This window comes from Heptranchias perlo, chromosome 24 (genome assembly GCF_035084215.1).
Source record: "Heptranchias perlo isolate sHepPer1 chromosome 24, sHepPer1.hap1, whole genome shotgun sequence".
Taxonomy (NCBI): Eukaryota; Metazoa; Chordata; class Chondrichthyes; order Hexanchiformes; family Hexanchidae; genus Heptranchias; species Heptranchias perlo.
The window spans coordinates 15,689,016-15,705,944 of NC_090348.1; the positions used below are offsets into that span (position 1 = coordinate 15,689,016).

General features: G+C 39.0%; 1 protein-coding gene across 7 annotated transcripts in view; it reads right to left on the reverse strand.

Moving 5' to 3' along the window:
• The window catches only part of kif21a (kinesin family member 21A), a 139,374-nt gene that overhangs the window by 16,039 nt on the left and 106,406 nt on the right, over window positions 1-16,929 (reverse strand). For all 7 annotated transcript variants that reach the window (XM_068004806.1, XM_068004807.1, XM_068004810.1 and 4 more), the window contains one exon: window positions 12,401-12,520. In XM_068004806.1, the coding sequence (XP_067860907.1) occupies window positions 12,401-12,520 (120 nt within the window). The remainder of the gene's footprint in view (window positions 1-12,400; window positions 12,521-16,929) is intronic.

Genomic DNA, 16,929 nt, shown 5'->3' on the forward strand with positions numbered 1-16,929 from the left:
AATATGGATTGAGGATTGGTTAATGGACAGAAAACGGAGTGGGAATAAACGGATCATTTTCGAGTTGTAACTAGTCGGGTGCCGCAGGGATCAGTGCTTGGGCCTCACCTATTTACAATCTATATTAATGACTTAGATGACAAGACCATGTGCAATGTATCTCAGTTTGCTGACTATACAAAACGTGTGGGAAAGTAAGCTGTGAGGACGACGCAAAGAATCTGCAAAAGGATGAAGACAGGTTAAGGGAGTGGGCAAGAAGGTGGCAGATGGAGTATAATGTGGGGAATATGTGAGGTTATTCACTTTGGTAGGAAAATTTAAAAAACGGAATATTTTTTTTAAATGGTGAGAAACTATTAAATGTTGGTGTTCAGAGAGATTTGGATGTCCTTGTACATGAAACAAAGTTAACATGCAGGTACAGCAAGCAATTAGGAAGGCAAATCATATATTGGCCTTTATTGCAAGGGGGTTATTAGAACATAAGAAATAGGAGCAGGAATAGGTCATACAGCCCCTCGAGCCTGCTCTGCCATTCAATCAGATCATGGCTGATCTTCGCCCTCAACTCCACTTTCCCACCTGATCCCCATATCCCTTGATTCCCCTAGAGTCCAAAAATCTTTCGATCTCAGGCTTGAATATATTCAATGACTCAGCATTGAAGTTGGAGTACAAGAGTAAGGAAGTCTTGCTGCAATTGTACAAGGCTTTGGTGAGACCACACCTGGAATACTGTGTACAGTCTTGGTCTCCTTACCTATACTTGCCTTAGAAGCAGTGCAACAAAGGTTCACCAGATTGATTCCCGAGATGAGAGGGTTATCCTATGAAGAGAGATTGAGCAGAATGGGCCTATACTCTCTGGAGTTTAGATGAATTAGAGGTGATCTCATTGAAACATAAAAGATGAGGGGGCTTGACAGGGTAGATGCTGAGAGGATGTTTCCCCTGGCTGGAGAGTCTACAACTAGGGGGCATAGTTCTAAATATCCAACCCCTTATGCTGAGACTGAGAAAAGGAGGAATTTCTTCAGCAGAGGGTTGTAAATCTTTGGAATTCTCTACCCTAGAATGCTATGGATACTCAGTTGTTCAGTATATACAAGGCTGAGATGGATAGATTTTTGGACTCTAAGGGAATCAAGAGATATGGGGATCGGGCAGGAAAGTGGAGTTGAGGTCGAAAATCAGCCATGATCTGATTGAACGGCGGAGCAGGCTCTAGGGACCGTGTAGCCTACTCCTATTTACATTCTTAAGTCTGCAAAGCAATATGCGACAAAAATACTTGGTCAGTAGAGGATTTTGTTGCATGAATAATCTCCTGCAACACAGCTTCTCTCTTTAGGTGCCCCTCCCCCAAGTAATAGAGTAGGTTGTCTTCAGCTTAGCACTTTAGACCTAGCCTCGATAACAGAGAGCTCAGTACCATCAGCTTAATGTGTTGGACCCAATCTAAAAAAAAGAGCAGCATGGTACCTTAGCTTTGAGTGGCAGCCGTCTTGGTTGTAGAGGGGAAACCCTAGAACACTATCTGGGAGTGATCTCCAATAAACTGTTCAGACCCAGACTAGATCAAGTAAACTATTTTTTCATACAACTAAGAAAGGGACAGTTATCTTACACTTTAACAATTCCCAGTTTCAGGGGGAATTTTGAGAATAATCACCCAGCAACGCTTCAGTGATTAAACAAAGTTTTTTTTTTAAAAATGGAAATATGTTGAACAGAGATCTCTAGTACTCACTCCATACATGTTGGTGGAGTGCAAACTAAAATGGCTTTAACACCTGGATCTAATCCTGGAGACCAGGTTGCTTGTAGTCCACATTAGTCTAGTTTCTTCATTTCAATTATGCTCTCCATCAGACGAGGCAGATGGTGATACCCTTGTGGTGGTAACTCGAGTTTTCCCTCACTCGGAGACCCCTATCAATTTTGAGCATTATGGAAAAGAACTCAAGCAAAGCAGTCGATCATCGTTGCAAGATATACAGGAAAAAAACAATTGAAACTGCTCAAGTTTATAAGAGGTATTATATGTTTGAATGTCACAAGGTGTCAATTCTGCCCCAGCTGGGGCTCCTAATTAACACATTTGAAATGCAATCATTCCCAAATGTGCAATTTATATTCAGGGAACCTTTTCTCCAAGTTTTACACTGACCACATTCCACTCAAGTTAGAGCAGTTGTGTGGAATAATCCGAGGTTTAATAGTCTCCTTAGATCACAACAACTTGCATTTATATAGCGCCTTTAACAATGTCCCAAGACACTTCACAGGAGCATTTTCAAACAAAATTTGACACCAAGCCACATAAGGAGATATTAGGACAGGTGATCAAAAGCTTGGACAAAGTGGTAGGTTTTAAGGAGCATCTTAAAAGGAGGGGCGAAGGGTAGAGAGGCGGAGTGGTTTCGGAAGGGAATTCCAGAGATTAGGGCCTCGGCAGCTGGAGGCACAGCCATCAATGATGAAGCAGAGAAAATCGGGGATGCGCAAGAGGCCAAAAGAGATCTGAGGGTTGTGGAACTGGAGGAGGTCACAGAGATGGAGAGGCGAGGCCATGGAGGGATTTGAAAACAAGGATGAGAATTGTAAAATCAAGGCGTTGCGGCACCGGGAGCCAATGCAGGTCAGCAAGCATAGGGATGATGGGTGAACGGGACTCTGTTCTTGTTATGATACTGCAGCAGAGTTTTGGATGAGCTCAAGTTTATGGAGGGTAGAAGGCCAGCCAGGAGAGCATTGGAAGAGTCACATTCCCATGTCAGATGCTGTGGTCATCTTCCAGGTCTGATCTCAACATGGGAAGTCCACTACTCAAGATGTTATTTTTCGCTGCCTCAGGTAAGAATCAAAACAGATATCCTTTGACATTGAAAATCATTCATAAGTCCATATGCCTCGTCTTAAGCATGTTGGAAAAGTCTCATTTATCGCAGGGCTATGTATGGCAGGCAAAAGCTAGGAACTCGATGTTTAAATCATTCATCAAGGTTCAGCTCAGGTTGTAATATAGTGCATGTACAAGCACTAGATTCTGCTTTATTGCAAGATATTTTTGCACCCCAGCAGCAGCTTCTCTCGTTACGCATTGATGGGAAGTGTTTTTTGGCAGTCAGGTGGACAGTTCATTAGCAACTTCTAAATACATCTCCATGGAACTGGAACATACAGGCATAAGTCATAGGAGTTAGACCTAGTTGTGAGGACCTCAGGACAACTTTCACTCCAGATATATTCAGAGTTACAAGGGGCACATCTATTTGGAACCGACAACCTCTTTTTCCTAGACACATTTCTACACTCATTTTCTTCGATTCCCCAAACCCGAAGGCACAGCAGACTGAGTGAAACTCACTGATAATTCTGTACTGGCCCCAGCAACTGTGGAGCTCAGCTGATCCTAGCAATGAGTAGAGCCAGCATTTCTTAACCACAGAGAGGACTTGCTCTCAAAGGTGGTGGGGAGGGAAGAGGGGACAAAAGTTTGACATCCAAAGCCAGATTATTTTCAACTGAATGAATGGTTATTGAACAACATCGACATCCAGACTAAAGTCTTTCGCTATCATGAATTGAGTGCAGAAAAACTTCAACTAACCAGGAATATATCAAGCGATGCATTTTTGCAGAAGGTTGAGCAGCTAGAATGGTTCTCTCCAGCAAGGTTTATCATAGCCTAGAACACCTATAGTATTTGTTTGAGTTGTGTTCAAAACCCTGGTCTATTGGAGTATGTTTGAACACTATGGCCTTTCATACATCATTAGTTTCAAGACTAGAAAGCTCTCATCCTCTGGTGACTTGCTTTATCAAGTTGTGCCCAGATAGGCCTCCCCTGGTTCCTAAATGCATTGTTACTGTAATTCTTAAAAAGGTGATGGGCCCATTGTTTCAAGCATATTATTTGAAGTTTCTTGCTTTGAAGGCAACATTTGTGGTAACAGTTTTAGTGGACGGTCAGCAAACTGCAGATTCAGTTGCGGACCGACCCAACTTGATTTGGCAAGAGGACAATAGTTCTTCTGGAGAAGCCCTGGGTGAGTCCGAAGGTAGTCTCAGTTTTAACTAGATCAGGATACTTTTGTACCTGGTTTTGATCCACCTCTCCATCGCTCAAAGTGAAATCATCACTATGTAGATGACTGGACAGTGCTTTGTTTTTATGTTCAATTTCAGAGAGTCCAAACAGACAGTTACTTATGTCACATAGCAAAACCATCTTGGCTAAGTCAATACTAAACAACATACTGTGTATTGACAGTACAGTTTAGTTGCCATTTAGCTGGAAAGTGTTCCTGTAATCCAGTTAAGACCATTCTACTTATTCTATGGCTGCTTCATGGACTTCCCTTAAATCAGGTTTCCACTGAGTGGCTGTAAGGCAGCTACATGAACACTCATGTTTATCAAGTATTTGTTTAAATTTGGTCAGCATCCAGGGAAATGTCTTCAGCAGATCTGCTGTGTCAGTAGAGGTTGGAGTGTTCCAACTAGGCTCCCTTCTCCTAAACTGGCACTTCTCCGGCATGTGTGCAAACAACATTGAATGACCAAAAAAAAGTTTACCTACTTTATTGGGTCTGCAATGCTGTTTAAAGAGCACCGTTCACATGCAAGGATTATTAAAATTGTTTTATTTAACAATTTTCACTATAAATTCACAGGTTTTTCTATTTATTATGATTTGGAAACCAGTCCAATTGATATTTCCCACTGTTTTGTTACTGAATGTCAGGTCCAGAGATGCATGTAAACTGCATCCATGATGTGCATTGCATGCTGTGATGTCAAGCTTTTAACACTCAATAGCTCTGGACAACATACTAAAGTAGCCCTTAATGAAGTACCTTGTAGAGTCTTCAATTCAGTTGTAAACAATTTTACAACACCAAGTTATAGTCCAGCAATTTTATTTTAAATTCACAAGTTATAGTCCAGCAATTTAAAATAAAATTGCTGGACTATAACTTGGTGTTGTAAAATTGTTTACAATTGTCAACCCCAGTCCATCACCGGCATCTCCACATCATGACATCTTCAATTCAGGGGATTGGTTCTGTGGCTTGCACTATATTCTATACAGAATTAGTCCCAGGACAGCTTGGATCAACACCCTCCCCAAAGCTGAAACAACTGCTATAAGTAATACGAAGTGCTATGCGGGGATGGGACAGGTAACAAAATAGCTCGAGTGGCAATCAATAAGCTGGACATTCTGGTTCATACTGGAATGGTGACTGAAACCATTAGTGGGCTCATTAACATCTGAAACTGGAGCAAGAGGGTGGGGGGGGGGTGCGATAGCTTAGAGATGCACACCCATGCTGACTCACTATCTTTATGAGTTGACACAGAACATGATTTGATCAGCATTTCTTTGTGGGAATGATCTTGTGTACATTCATTACCCACATTCCATATCTGATATGGCAGTGGAGAAACACTTCTATTCTGAAATGAACCCAGAGATCTCCCTAGGGGGAGAAGGGTCTTGTATCCAGAATCACTTCATGGTATAAAAGCTGTTTCAAGCTCCTGTGCAGAGTTCAGGCTTCATAAATTGAAAAACTCGATGGAAGGCCAATGTTGTGAAAATCAGTTCACTAGGAAGCAGTGAACGCCCATTTTAGAGCCAGAAACAGGAGAGGATGACGACTTGGAGGCTGTTAGATGGTTTCAGTTAAAAGTCTATTTTATAGTGTTATTCTGCAAAGTTGAAGTTCTATAAAACTTTGACAAAACTTTCATTCCAGGAGCTGTGGCTCTTCTGCAGAATTTTTGAAGTTTTCCAGCAATTCAAAAATAATAAAATGAACTTTTTTGGGGTGAATGACACCACTGATGGGAGAAAACCAAATTAAGGGTGCAGCCTCAAATAAGACTTTATAAATTGGAGTGGGAAGGAGATTGTCTGGCTGCTCGGGATGCAATTCCCTGGCGATTCCCCATCTCCTCTGCCCCATGGGATGATGGCTACTGTCCATTTGGATATAAGTGAAGGTAAAATAAACAAACTATAATTTTTTTAAAAAGAAAACAGCAGACAAGCAGAGGCATATTAGAATGTCTTCAACAACTCACAAATCAAACAAATACACAAATCACTAAAAATAGCGACAAGTCTCCAAACTCCCTCCCCATAAATGGTCAGGTACAGTCAGATGTTAAGAACAGGTTGCTACCCACCCTCAGAGGGAAGTGTGTGTTGCAGGGGATTCTGAATAGTCAATATTTAAAAGAACAGAGCAAAGAACAATTAAAAGCAACACAACACTTGATAAAGATGAAAGTTTTCAGTTTATATACATTACGTATTCAGTAAGAAATGTTCCTAAACCTCCAAGTGCATGCCTAATTTCTGCTGGATTCTATACCAAGAAAACACATTACATGGAGGCCAAAAGAAGAGTTTGACACCACAGAAACAAGTGTCTTAAAAATGGTATAACATTTTCATTTTTCATAGAATTTGGCAGTTACCACCTGTAGTTCAAACATAATTATCCTGGGTGGTAGATGCAGAGACCTGGTAAACAGAAGCGAGAAAAACATTCATTTCATTACTGGTTTGGTTTGGAGGACAGGAAGAATGTGAAATACTGACCTCTGATGTTCCTGAATCAGAACTACAACAAATAAATGTTAAGCTTTGAGCCATTTCACTAATTTTTCACAAACCTTAAAAGATTCAAATTATATATTTGGCACCCTTGGGTACAAACATTACTGAAATAATCTGACCTCAGCTTTTGGCATTAAGTCGTTGTCAAGCTTGAGTTTTCTTCAAAAGTGAAACACTTGACTCTTTGAAACAACTGCGCCGCTTTTATTTTTGCTCTTTTTTACATATTCACCTCAAGGTTTGATGCATATTCAACTTAAAATAACCAGAAACAAAGTATTTCTGGATATTTTAATATATAGTATAGACAGTCACCAAAAAATCCAATGGGGAATTCAGAAGAAACTTTACCCAGAGAGTGGTTAGAATGTGGAACTCACTATCACAAGGAGGAGTAGTTGAGGCGAATGGCGTAGATGCATTTAAGGGGGAGAAAGGAATAGTAGGATATGCTGATAGGGTTAGATGAAGTAGGGTGGGAGGAGGCTCACGGAGAATACCCCAGCATTTTCCTGGAACAGAAAAGAGGGGCCCTGGCTAAAGAAGTATGGCTGTGGTAAGGAAGTTGAGCCAACTTGCTGAGAACCCAGTACATGGACAACGTTTTAGTTTTGATGTTCCCTTCCTAATAAAGGGGCGGGGGAGAGGGGGGTTAGAAGAGAAGGTCAATAGAAGTAAAATCCTCCAAAGCTGAGCTAATGAACTCTGGAGGCTGATGTATATAAAGTGACCTGTGCCGCAGACCCGACCTGATGAGAGGCTGAAATCTCATCCTCTAGGTTCAGCAGCTCCCAAAAGGGGGAAGCCAATTTTAATAAATGTCAGTCAGCATCAGTGGAGAGAAGTGAACAGACAAGTTAACATTTCAGGTGTGAACCCTTCATCGGAACAGTTCTGACGATGGGTCCACACCTGAAACGTTAATTTGCCTCTTCCCTCCATAGATGCTGGCTGACCTGCTGAATGTTTCCAGCATTTTCTATTTTTGCCTCAGATTTCCCACCATCTGCAATTTTTTTTAAAGAACTTTTTATTCAACATACATGGCCTGGGCAATTTGGAGGCAGATTGATCAGAAGTACTGAGAAGCGAAAGGCACAGAGTGAAGTGTCCAACTCTTCATGCTCACATTAGTTGGGTACGTGAAATCCAATAATCTCACTATTTTCTGCAGTAACATGTGAGCAAGACCTCAGTTCCTCCACCGTAGGGAATGGTAGGCTGGCACTGACCGAATGATAGAAGCACAGGTGGCAGGAATCTTTAGTACTTGTATTTGGTTTTGGGTCCACCATTTTGTTAATTCGAGGTTGCTGAGTCAGACGAGGCAAGGTGTACAAATTTGGCAACTGGGCAGATTTCCAACAGAAAATCTATCACACATTTATTCCACGATTTTACATCTTCAAATCAATTGGTCATTCGTGCCCCCTAATTCAAAGGCACTTGCAACTGATTCCAATATCAAAAGTACTTTCATCTAGTAAATCACCGTCTCTTACTTTATCATTTAATGTTGATAATTCCTTGTACACTCAAATCTTGATGCAAAATGTTCTTGTTGGTTTGATTTCTCATCAGATGGTCCTCTAGGTAACCCCCCCCCCCCCACCCCAAAAAAAGGGTGGAAGGAAGCTTCCATCTTTGACAAGCTAGAGAATACATTACTTACTGTAGCACTGAAGTTGTGCTGCATTGACAGAGATGTTGAACAGTAGGCCCCATCTGCCAGGATGTAAAAGATCCCATGTGGCACTATTTGAAGAGCAGGGAATTTTCCCCAATATCATGATGCATTCCTCCCTCAACCACCACAAGCAGATTATCTGGTCACTCATTGATTTGCTGTTTGTTGGACTTGGCTGCATGCAAACCAGCTGCCACATTTATTTACTTACCAATGACTGCACTTGAAAAGTAATCAGTTGCAAACATTTTGGAATTCCATGAGGTTGCGCAGTTGTAGAAATGCAAGTTTGTTTGTTCTTATTGGGTCTTGATAAAATTAAGACCTCATCCAGTAGTGCTATTTATTTACCAAATATTTCAAGTACAACAGCAGCAGGGATCACGACACAAATGCACCAGAGACTCCCTACTCTAATTACAATTGTGCCCTGTTAGAATCTGGGTCCCTATTTAAAGCCGGAGTGCAAACTTCTAAATTTTATAAGTCTATAAAGTTGCAATCAAGAGGTAACGCCGATATACTGAATTCCATCTTGGGTAGGAGATAAAGTGCCCTAAACTTGGCTGGCTGCATGTTTTTTTTTTAAAAATGAAGAGGAGCTGTACTGAATCTCACTGATTGCTTTAAAGACAAAGCCTCCTGAAGGCACGAGGATATAGGCATGTAACAGAAACTTTGAGAACAGTGAATTTTGTCCCCAAGTGGGTAACTGACAGGTTAAGAACTAATTTCCTGGAGTTATAGCCAGGAGGAGTTGCTCCATTGGGCTTGCATGCAAAGAATCAACTAGAAGAGATGAAAGAATTAAACACTTGAGCTACAAACTCATTAAAAACTGCAGGGCCTATCTCTGAAAGTCAAGTAACAGTAATGCTGGGATTTGAAAAACTTTTTTCAAAAGTGGAGGGGGAAGAACTGAGCAACTGTGTAGATCCTAGACCTTAGCACTGTTGAAGTTAACTCTACTGAGGAAGCAGGTATGATTTGTTTTTGGGGGGTGTGGGGGCGGGGGCGGGGAGGACCAGATGATATTGTAACAAGAACATGTCATTTGCCAGAACCAACTACGATTGGACAAGCTGCTACGGTGTGAGGAATACACAAATGATGGAAGAATTGTTCTATTCTTGTATCATTTCAGTACAGTTCTGAGACAGAATATGCCCAGAAAGCCATTTTGTTCCATTGTTATTTTATTGTTGCATGTTTGTTGAAAAAATTCCAATATGTTACAGGGAAAACGCCACACTTGTTTTATTAAGTATACTGAGAATAATGAATAAGCAACAGCTTATATTTATATTGTGTCTTTAATTTAGAAAAGCTCCCAAGGCACTTCACAGATTTGGAGGGTGGGGGGGGGGTGGGAAAGAGGATGAAGAAAGCAAAAGATAAAAATGCTGAGCCATGTGGAAGAGTAAGGAATAGTTTGGTATAATCTCCTAAATCAGGTGAAATCAAACGCTACATATCTGTTGTGTTTCATAAAATGCAGTGTTACAGTGGAGCACCAAAGGGAGTGGAAGAATTGCTGATTTTGTGTGTTCCACAGGGATGTCGGGGCTCAAAACAAATTGAACATTCAGTTCTAATCAGGATATTTACCTGGTATCGTCATTCTGCTTTTTTGGAGGTGATTTCTCACAGTTGCACATTGCAGCAACTATCAGTGTCATACTGTTCGAGGTTTTAGAATCTGACTGATCCAGCAATGATCAGTTAGATAACAAATAAAATCCGTTACATTCATAGACACAAAGCTCATTTTGTACTTGTAATTCCTGGGTCTTTGTTTTTCCAGTGGACTTCAATAGCCAGTGCACTCCACTGCAAAGCATAACGACATCAACACCGAAGGACTATGTAATTGTTGGACGTTTAATAGTCACTACTGGGAAATAATTGCATATATTATATACAGAATTGGCTATAATCTGCTTGACAAAAAGAGCATTTTTGCTCATTATTTAAGGGGCTCTCTCTTTGTACTGCATCTTAATTAAACTAATCTGTTTTTAAAGCTAAGATACCACTCTTAAAATGGCCTCTGTGAGCAGAGAGAATAGATTCTATTCTTTGAGCTCTGCACTAAGTACCTAAAAGCATAGTCGATTACTAACTGAGAAATATGTCTGGGAAAATAAATCATGAGGCACATCCAAGTACTACAAATAATTAACATGCATTGCTAGATTATTAATTGTCAACATATTCGAATCAAGATCGCCCCAGCATAAACAGCACTTGTCACGCAACATTGTGTACATATTATGGAACTTGCTGTCTACTGTTCAGGTAAAATACTTGAGACAGAATTCTCAGATGAGACTGTACTTAAAAGGGTTTTATGGGTACAAAAATCAGACTTTTGATGCACTAGTTATAGTTTTCATCTTAGTGCAATAGGTATAAAGAAAAGATGGAAACACCTACGTAATTCCAAGAAAAACAGCAGAGATTGGGCCGCTAATCCCCTTTGCCCAACTTTGAGAGATCCATAAAGAATGCCAAAGGCCCTCCAATGCACTGCTTTATCTGTAAACGTTTTAAGAACTGGTTCAAAGATGCTGTCTTATTTGAATAAACTTGAAACAACTGGTTATTTGCTTCTATAATTAAACCGGTTAGGTAGCTTAGTGTGTTACGAGAGCCTGGCTCGACTGAATCATCTGAGGTGATGTGGGTGTGTAGTAGAAATCCTATTTCTAATTCAGAGACCATGAACAGGTTAATAGTTTGCCAAGAGCATGCTGTCAGGTTATTTTTCACATAAGGTCAAGCTTCAATTCAAAGGAAGAACTGCCTTGCCCAAGAGAGCTGGCTTTTGTGTTGGCCAGCACAAAAGGTACATGGAGAAATATGAATTTTAACAATCTGAGTTTGGGATGCAGATGACGTCATAAATGAGGAAAACAGAGCTTTGCACATTCTCATTTGAATAGAAAGGCTGGATTACTAGGCCCTTGAAGGATACCAGATTATTTTTGGTGATGAATTACAGAAACTCATGCCATTCTATGTAATATCAAGAATGAATTCTGAAATACTAAATAAGACAACTCAGCATTTAAATATGAAGGACTATATACTTCTGTCTGAGCACACAATTCTACTTCGGTTAGCTTCTTAGGCTTATTTTCCTGTCAGCTGACATTTTAATTAAAAAAACCTCGATGTTACATCTCAGTGCTAACATTTTGCAAACACATGGCCAAAATGATGAGCCACTGCATATTTAAATGTTTATTCTATATCATGGTAGCAGCATAACCACTCACTACATGTCTATAGATATTAATATATTCTTGTGGAATTGGTATTGTGTCAAAACTTATGGATTTCACAATATGCTTTTAATCTCCCACCCCTCAGTTGACATGAATTCGTTAACTTTTACAGCAAGGTTTTGATGGTTGCAGTAGACAAGACTAGTGGGGCTAAATTCAATTAAGGCAATGAAAGATATAGTGCCTGCAGCAAACCAGAGTGATAGAAACCTGAACAGCAAACTTTGGCAGGAGTGGAAGGTACAAATCAGTACAACTGGACTTGGCAGTATGAACAGATGATAATGTCCTTACTGCAAAAAATGTAAATGGCAAAACATTCAATGCAAGCCATATTTTTAATATTTTTCTAAAAATCAATATTTCTATTTACAGCAAATGAAAGCTGTGCTTTCATGAGGCCACAGCAGTCTTCACATTGTAGGGAGTGTAAAATTAAGCTTCACTCAAACTGTTTGACATCAGAACCCCTCAATTGTTTTCCAGATGTGACATGATAGCTAAATACCTCATTATACTCCTTTGAATAAAACAGTAACCAAATTAAACTCAATGCAGGCAAGTTATCCATCACTCAGTTAGGCAAGAACAATTTTTTTCTTGATTGTATTTTGTACACTTGTGTCAACCAAAATACAGGGAAAAACCATTACTTTTTCTTTTATGACCAGAAAAATATGGTAAACAACCAAAAAGAGTGGGCATACATATTTGTGTACGAACAAGTGAACCGATAGAGGCATTAGTACAAAATTAATTGGTCCTGTGTGAAAAGTTTCTTACAGTTTTTGTTCTTTAACCTTCATTTTCTCTCCTGCCAAGTTGCCTCTGTCATACAACTTCCTTCTGGATAATGGTGAAGGTTCAGGTATTCTCCTTTCTCCTGAAGATGATGGTCTGGATCTAAAATAAGAGCAAACTTTTTTATAAACTATAATGCTCCAAGTGGTGGCTACAAAATCCAAAACAGGAAAATTTGTTCAATTACTGAAAAAAGCAAATCATTCAAAGTTAATTTAGATGCACTAATGTACAATAGTATGCTATCCTGCTTCAAAAACATCAGATTACTTGTCAAGTTAATGGCACACAAAAGTTAACTTATATCCTCTGCTGTCACTCAACTTCATGCCTTCAATAGGCTATTAGTGCACTTTATAGTATTTTATGTTGCAAGAAAAAAAATTGGTATCTAAATATAAACTTTTTAAACAATGAATTTTTTTTTTACCTGTAGTTTTGTTCCAAAGCAAAAACTGCACTCTTGATGTTCCAGGATTAGTGATCATTTCTGTATATTTAGTGTACAAACTAGTTTCTTAGGCCCTAAAATATTGCACAGCTGCCCTATGCCCTTCACCACCATCCTCTGCCTCTCAAAACAGCATCTTGAGTTTATATCTACAAGCAGACTGTCCAAAGCCAAGTACTACTGAGCTCCCCATCATAAAGCCAGTAATAAAAAGTATCCCTTGCTTGTATTTATTATTTTGCAAGTAATATAACATGCACTTAGTGCTACATAATCTAAGTTAAATGTAATCAAACCCCACTAAGAAAAGATCAAGAATTTACAGAGCAATAGCTGAAATATTACAATATTATTGCACGCTGGATATATATTGCTAGGAACACAATACAGCATTTGTTAGTGTAAAGTTTTAAAAAAATTAACTACCATTTTAATGTTGGTTATTTTCCTTGAACTAAACTTATTACATTGCAGAATTTTTGGTCTTGCAAAATGTGTAATGTAGCTTTCTGGAAATGGGCAAGATTGAACTGATTATTTATCAATGTATCTTTCAGGATTTAAGATTTTTACTTCGCTACCACAAAAGGATGCACTATTTGAACACCTTTCTTTCAAAAGTTATCAAGTATGAGTAACTGCAAGTAATGTGTGATGATACAGAAAATAATTTTGAATTTTCTATGATGCTATAGCAGGGAAAGAAAATCAATTAAGTCAATTTTTCATAAAAAAATAATTGACTGATTCCATCAAAATATGACCAAATTCTGAGGCACAGTTAAATTCTAAGTTTTTGATCCAGATACATTTTAATTCTGCTACATTAGAGATTGTGATCTTCAACTGTTCTCAACCATTTTTGTTTTTTGAAGCACTTCAACATTAATAAAAAGGTTACAAACACTTAACTTTTAGCGGCAGGGTATTTACAAGAAAACAAATGCATTCATAGAAATTCATTTTCTATTTTGGAAAGTTACAAAAAAAAATCCACACTAAAATGCAAACACCAAAGTATAAAGGTAAGGGATTTCATGAGAGATTTTGGCCTTGTACATTAAAATTAAGTATTATTCATCCTCCACATAAAAATCAAGAGACTTTCATGCAAATGAGGTAACACACAGGACACTGACCCATCCAAGATCTTGTCACTAACAGTGAACTTGCAACTAGCCACAAGCTGTACAAAGGGTTGCATTCTGTTTATTCCAATACTTATGGCAATGGTAACAGAGGAAAAGCCAAAATGGATCCAACAGTATTATGATGGGAATAATAGAGCTACAATCACTCACTGAAGAGCAAAAAAACGAGAAAGCTTGATATGTGGATGCTAAGTCACATTCAAAAAGTACCGTACCACTGATTTTTAAAAAAAGGCCTTGCCAATGTTAAAAGTCAGAAAATAATTGAAGACCACATTGGTCCTTTAGGGGATTAACCAGAGAAGGTTAGATACGAGGATGAAAATGTGGCTGATAAGCAATCGACACTTGGTATCGTTTTTCACATCCAAAGACAGTGTTCAGGTTCTGGTAGTTTAAGGTCGATGTGCAGCTAAAATTGCTTCAATAGAAGTTACTGTTGAAATGGTCTCAGCTAAGATTCAGGCACCTAAAGCTGATGAACCTGGTTTTGTTTACTCTAGAGTGCCAAAAGAAATGGGGGATGTCATGTGAGCCACTGATCTGATGAGCAAGGGCCTTAAAAGCTTAAACATCATCCTGGGATTACCTAATGTTTTGTTAACAAATGAAAAAACACCTCATTACATATGAACCAAATATTAACAATCTTTCCCCAGGCAAGAAAAATTGAGGTAAGCAAAAAGTTTTAGGAAAAATGCCCGATGCAACCTTTCCCATTTGGATAGAGCAATTCTGAGCTAGTAAAATCCGCCAACCGGCATCATAGAACTGAATCGCAGTGAGCAATATAAATCAGCATTTTGAAGGAAAAGGAATTTGAGGCAACACAAAATAATTGAGTCAGAAAGATGAGCTATGAGATTAAGGAGCAATAAAGGTTTAGGCCCCAGCCTAATATCCAAGGCTGTGAATGGGTTAACTTTTAAGCTCATGAAATTAGATACAATAAGATGTTTTATACAGATCGTCTCTAAAGGAAGGCAACAAGGAGCTATGGTTGCCAATGGAACAGTTCAGGAACAAGCTGACTGACCTTTGGAGAATAAGTACATTTGAAGCATGTCTGGTGAATTACTTTCCCTAAAGTTACAAAAAAACTCAAACAATTACTAAATTTTTTTTTGAAAATGTCTTAAATTTGAAAAAGTTTGCAAGACAATTCAAAACAAGGACTTGTGTACACAGCAGGACTGGGTGGGGGGAGGTTCAAGATTACATGCCTCAAAATGACAGAACATTCAAGAAAGAACTCAATTTCCATTTTTCAATAAGTTCTTATCCATGTGTATGCGCTGGATGAATGAATGGGAACAGTGTTTCCATTACTCCTATTTTAGCAAACTGTTTTTATGGCAACTTTGTGCAAATCAAGGTGAGGATGTCAGTGTTGAAGAATGGAGCATTTTTTTCAAACCAGTCTTCACTCCCAGGTTAGGTGTACCATGGACAGATGTTGAAGTTTCTTGATCTCAACACCAACAAGGCGCTTTAATCTCAGGATAAGAGCAGCCCATTTTTAATTAGAACCACTAATAAAAATAAAATGTGCAAGAGTGTTTCTTTTCCAATTGGTTAGTGGTTACCAGATGGTATGATCAATCTCTGCTAACTATGACTGATGAGATCAAAGAATCATATTCCAGAACTATTTTACAACACCCATTGCAGCTCCACACCAACAGCTGAAATTTTAAACAAACAAGCTGAAATAACTGAATGGCCTCCTTCTGTGCTGTACGATTCTATAAACTAACCATTTAAAAATTGAAGATCTAATAGAAAGTGAAATGGCAGTCTGGGGGGCCTGGGCCTGCAGAACCAAGGGACTTCAATTATAAGCAGCTTTTCACAGTTCTTGAGATGTCAGCTGCTAAGGTGCACTCAATTCCAGTGTTTTGTTTACTTTTTTCATAAGCAACACTATGAGTTGTTTATGTGACATGTGCTTCTAAAAAAGTATTAAATGTAGGTTACAATTAGCAGAATCAGCCACAGGAACTACAATACCGCCAAACTGCTCGTCATCCTGCATTTGTCTGCGTGTCATGTCTGAACATTGAAAATAACTGCCATAAAATTTTGAAATAAAAAAGTTGTAAAGACAAGTTGAACTACATTCAATAGCAATAGTGGATTCCATAGTCAGGAGTAGAAAAGTGCTTTTGTAGGCACAGCTGTGAGTCCTAAATGTTACATTCCCTTGCAGCTGCTAGGATAAAGGAAATAACAGAAAAATTGCAAAGGGAAGGAGGGGCAGAAGTTGTGGTACATATGGAACTAGGGTTGCCAAATCTGGTTTGACCGTATTCTGCAAGGTTTCATCACACGATTTCCTACCTCCAACCATCCTGCCCCAAGCTTCCACCATTGATCGCCCAACACATCAATCCTGACAATAGAGCAGTTTGTGACCGACTATTTTTTTTAAACCGACAAAGCGCAAACACGCGAGGGCCGCATTACATCCTAGGTGCGTGCCAGCCTTATGTTTGTTGAGAATCCAGCAGGAGAAATGGAAGACAATGTCCCTCTGGGTTTTTCCTGGAAGATTAATCTTTAATTTCAAGTGACTCGAGGACAATCTGGGAGGGTTGGCAACCCGAGTTGGAAACAATGACATGGGAAGAAAAAAAATGACGTTTTGCAAAGGAAGTTGCAGCAATTAAAATATAGTAGAAAAGGTGGCACAGGAAAAGCTGGAGTTCCTTGGATGAGATGGGGAATTCAAATTAAAATGAGACTTTAACAAAGGCATATGACAAATCTACAGCTAATACAAAAGATGATTAAGCAGAATATAGACAATGTAGAGGGGAAGCAAAGATTAGAATGGCATTAGAAAGAGGGTACAAAAAGATTGGCAGGTAATAAATAGTGACGGATTTAATAAACTTAAGTAAAAGAAT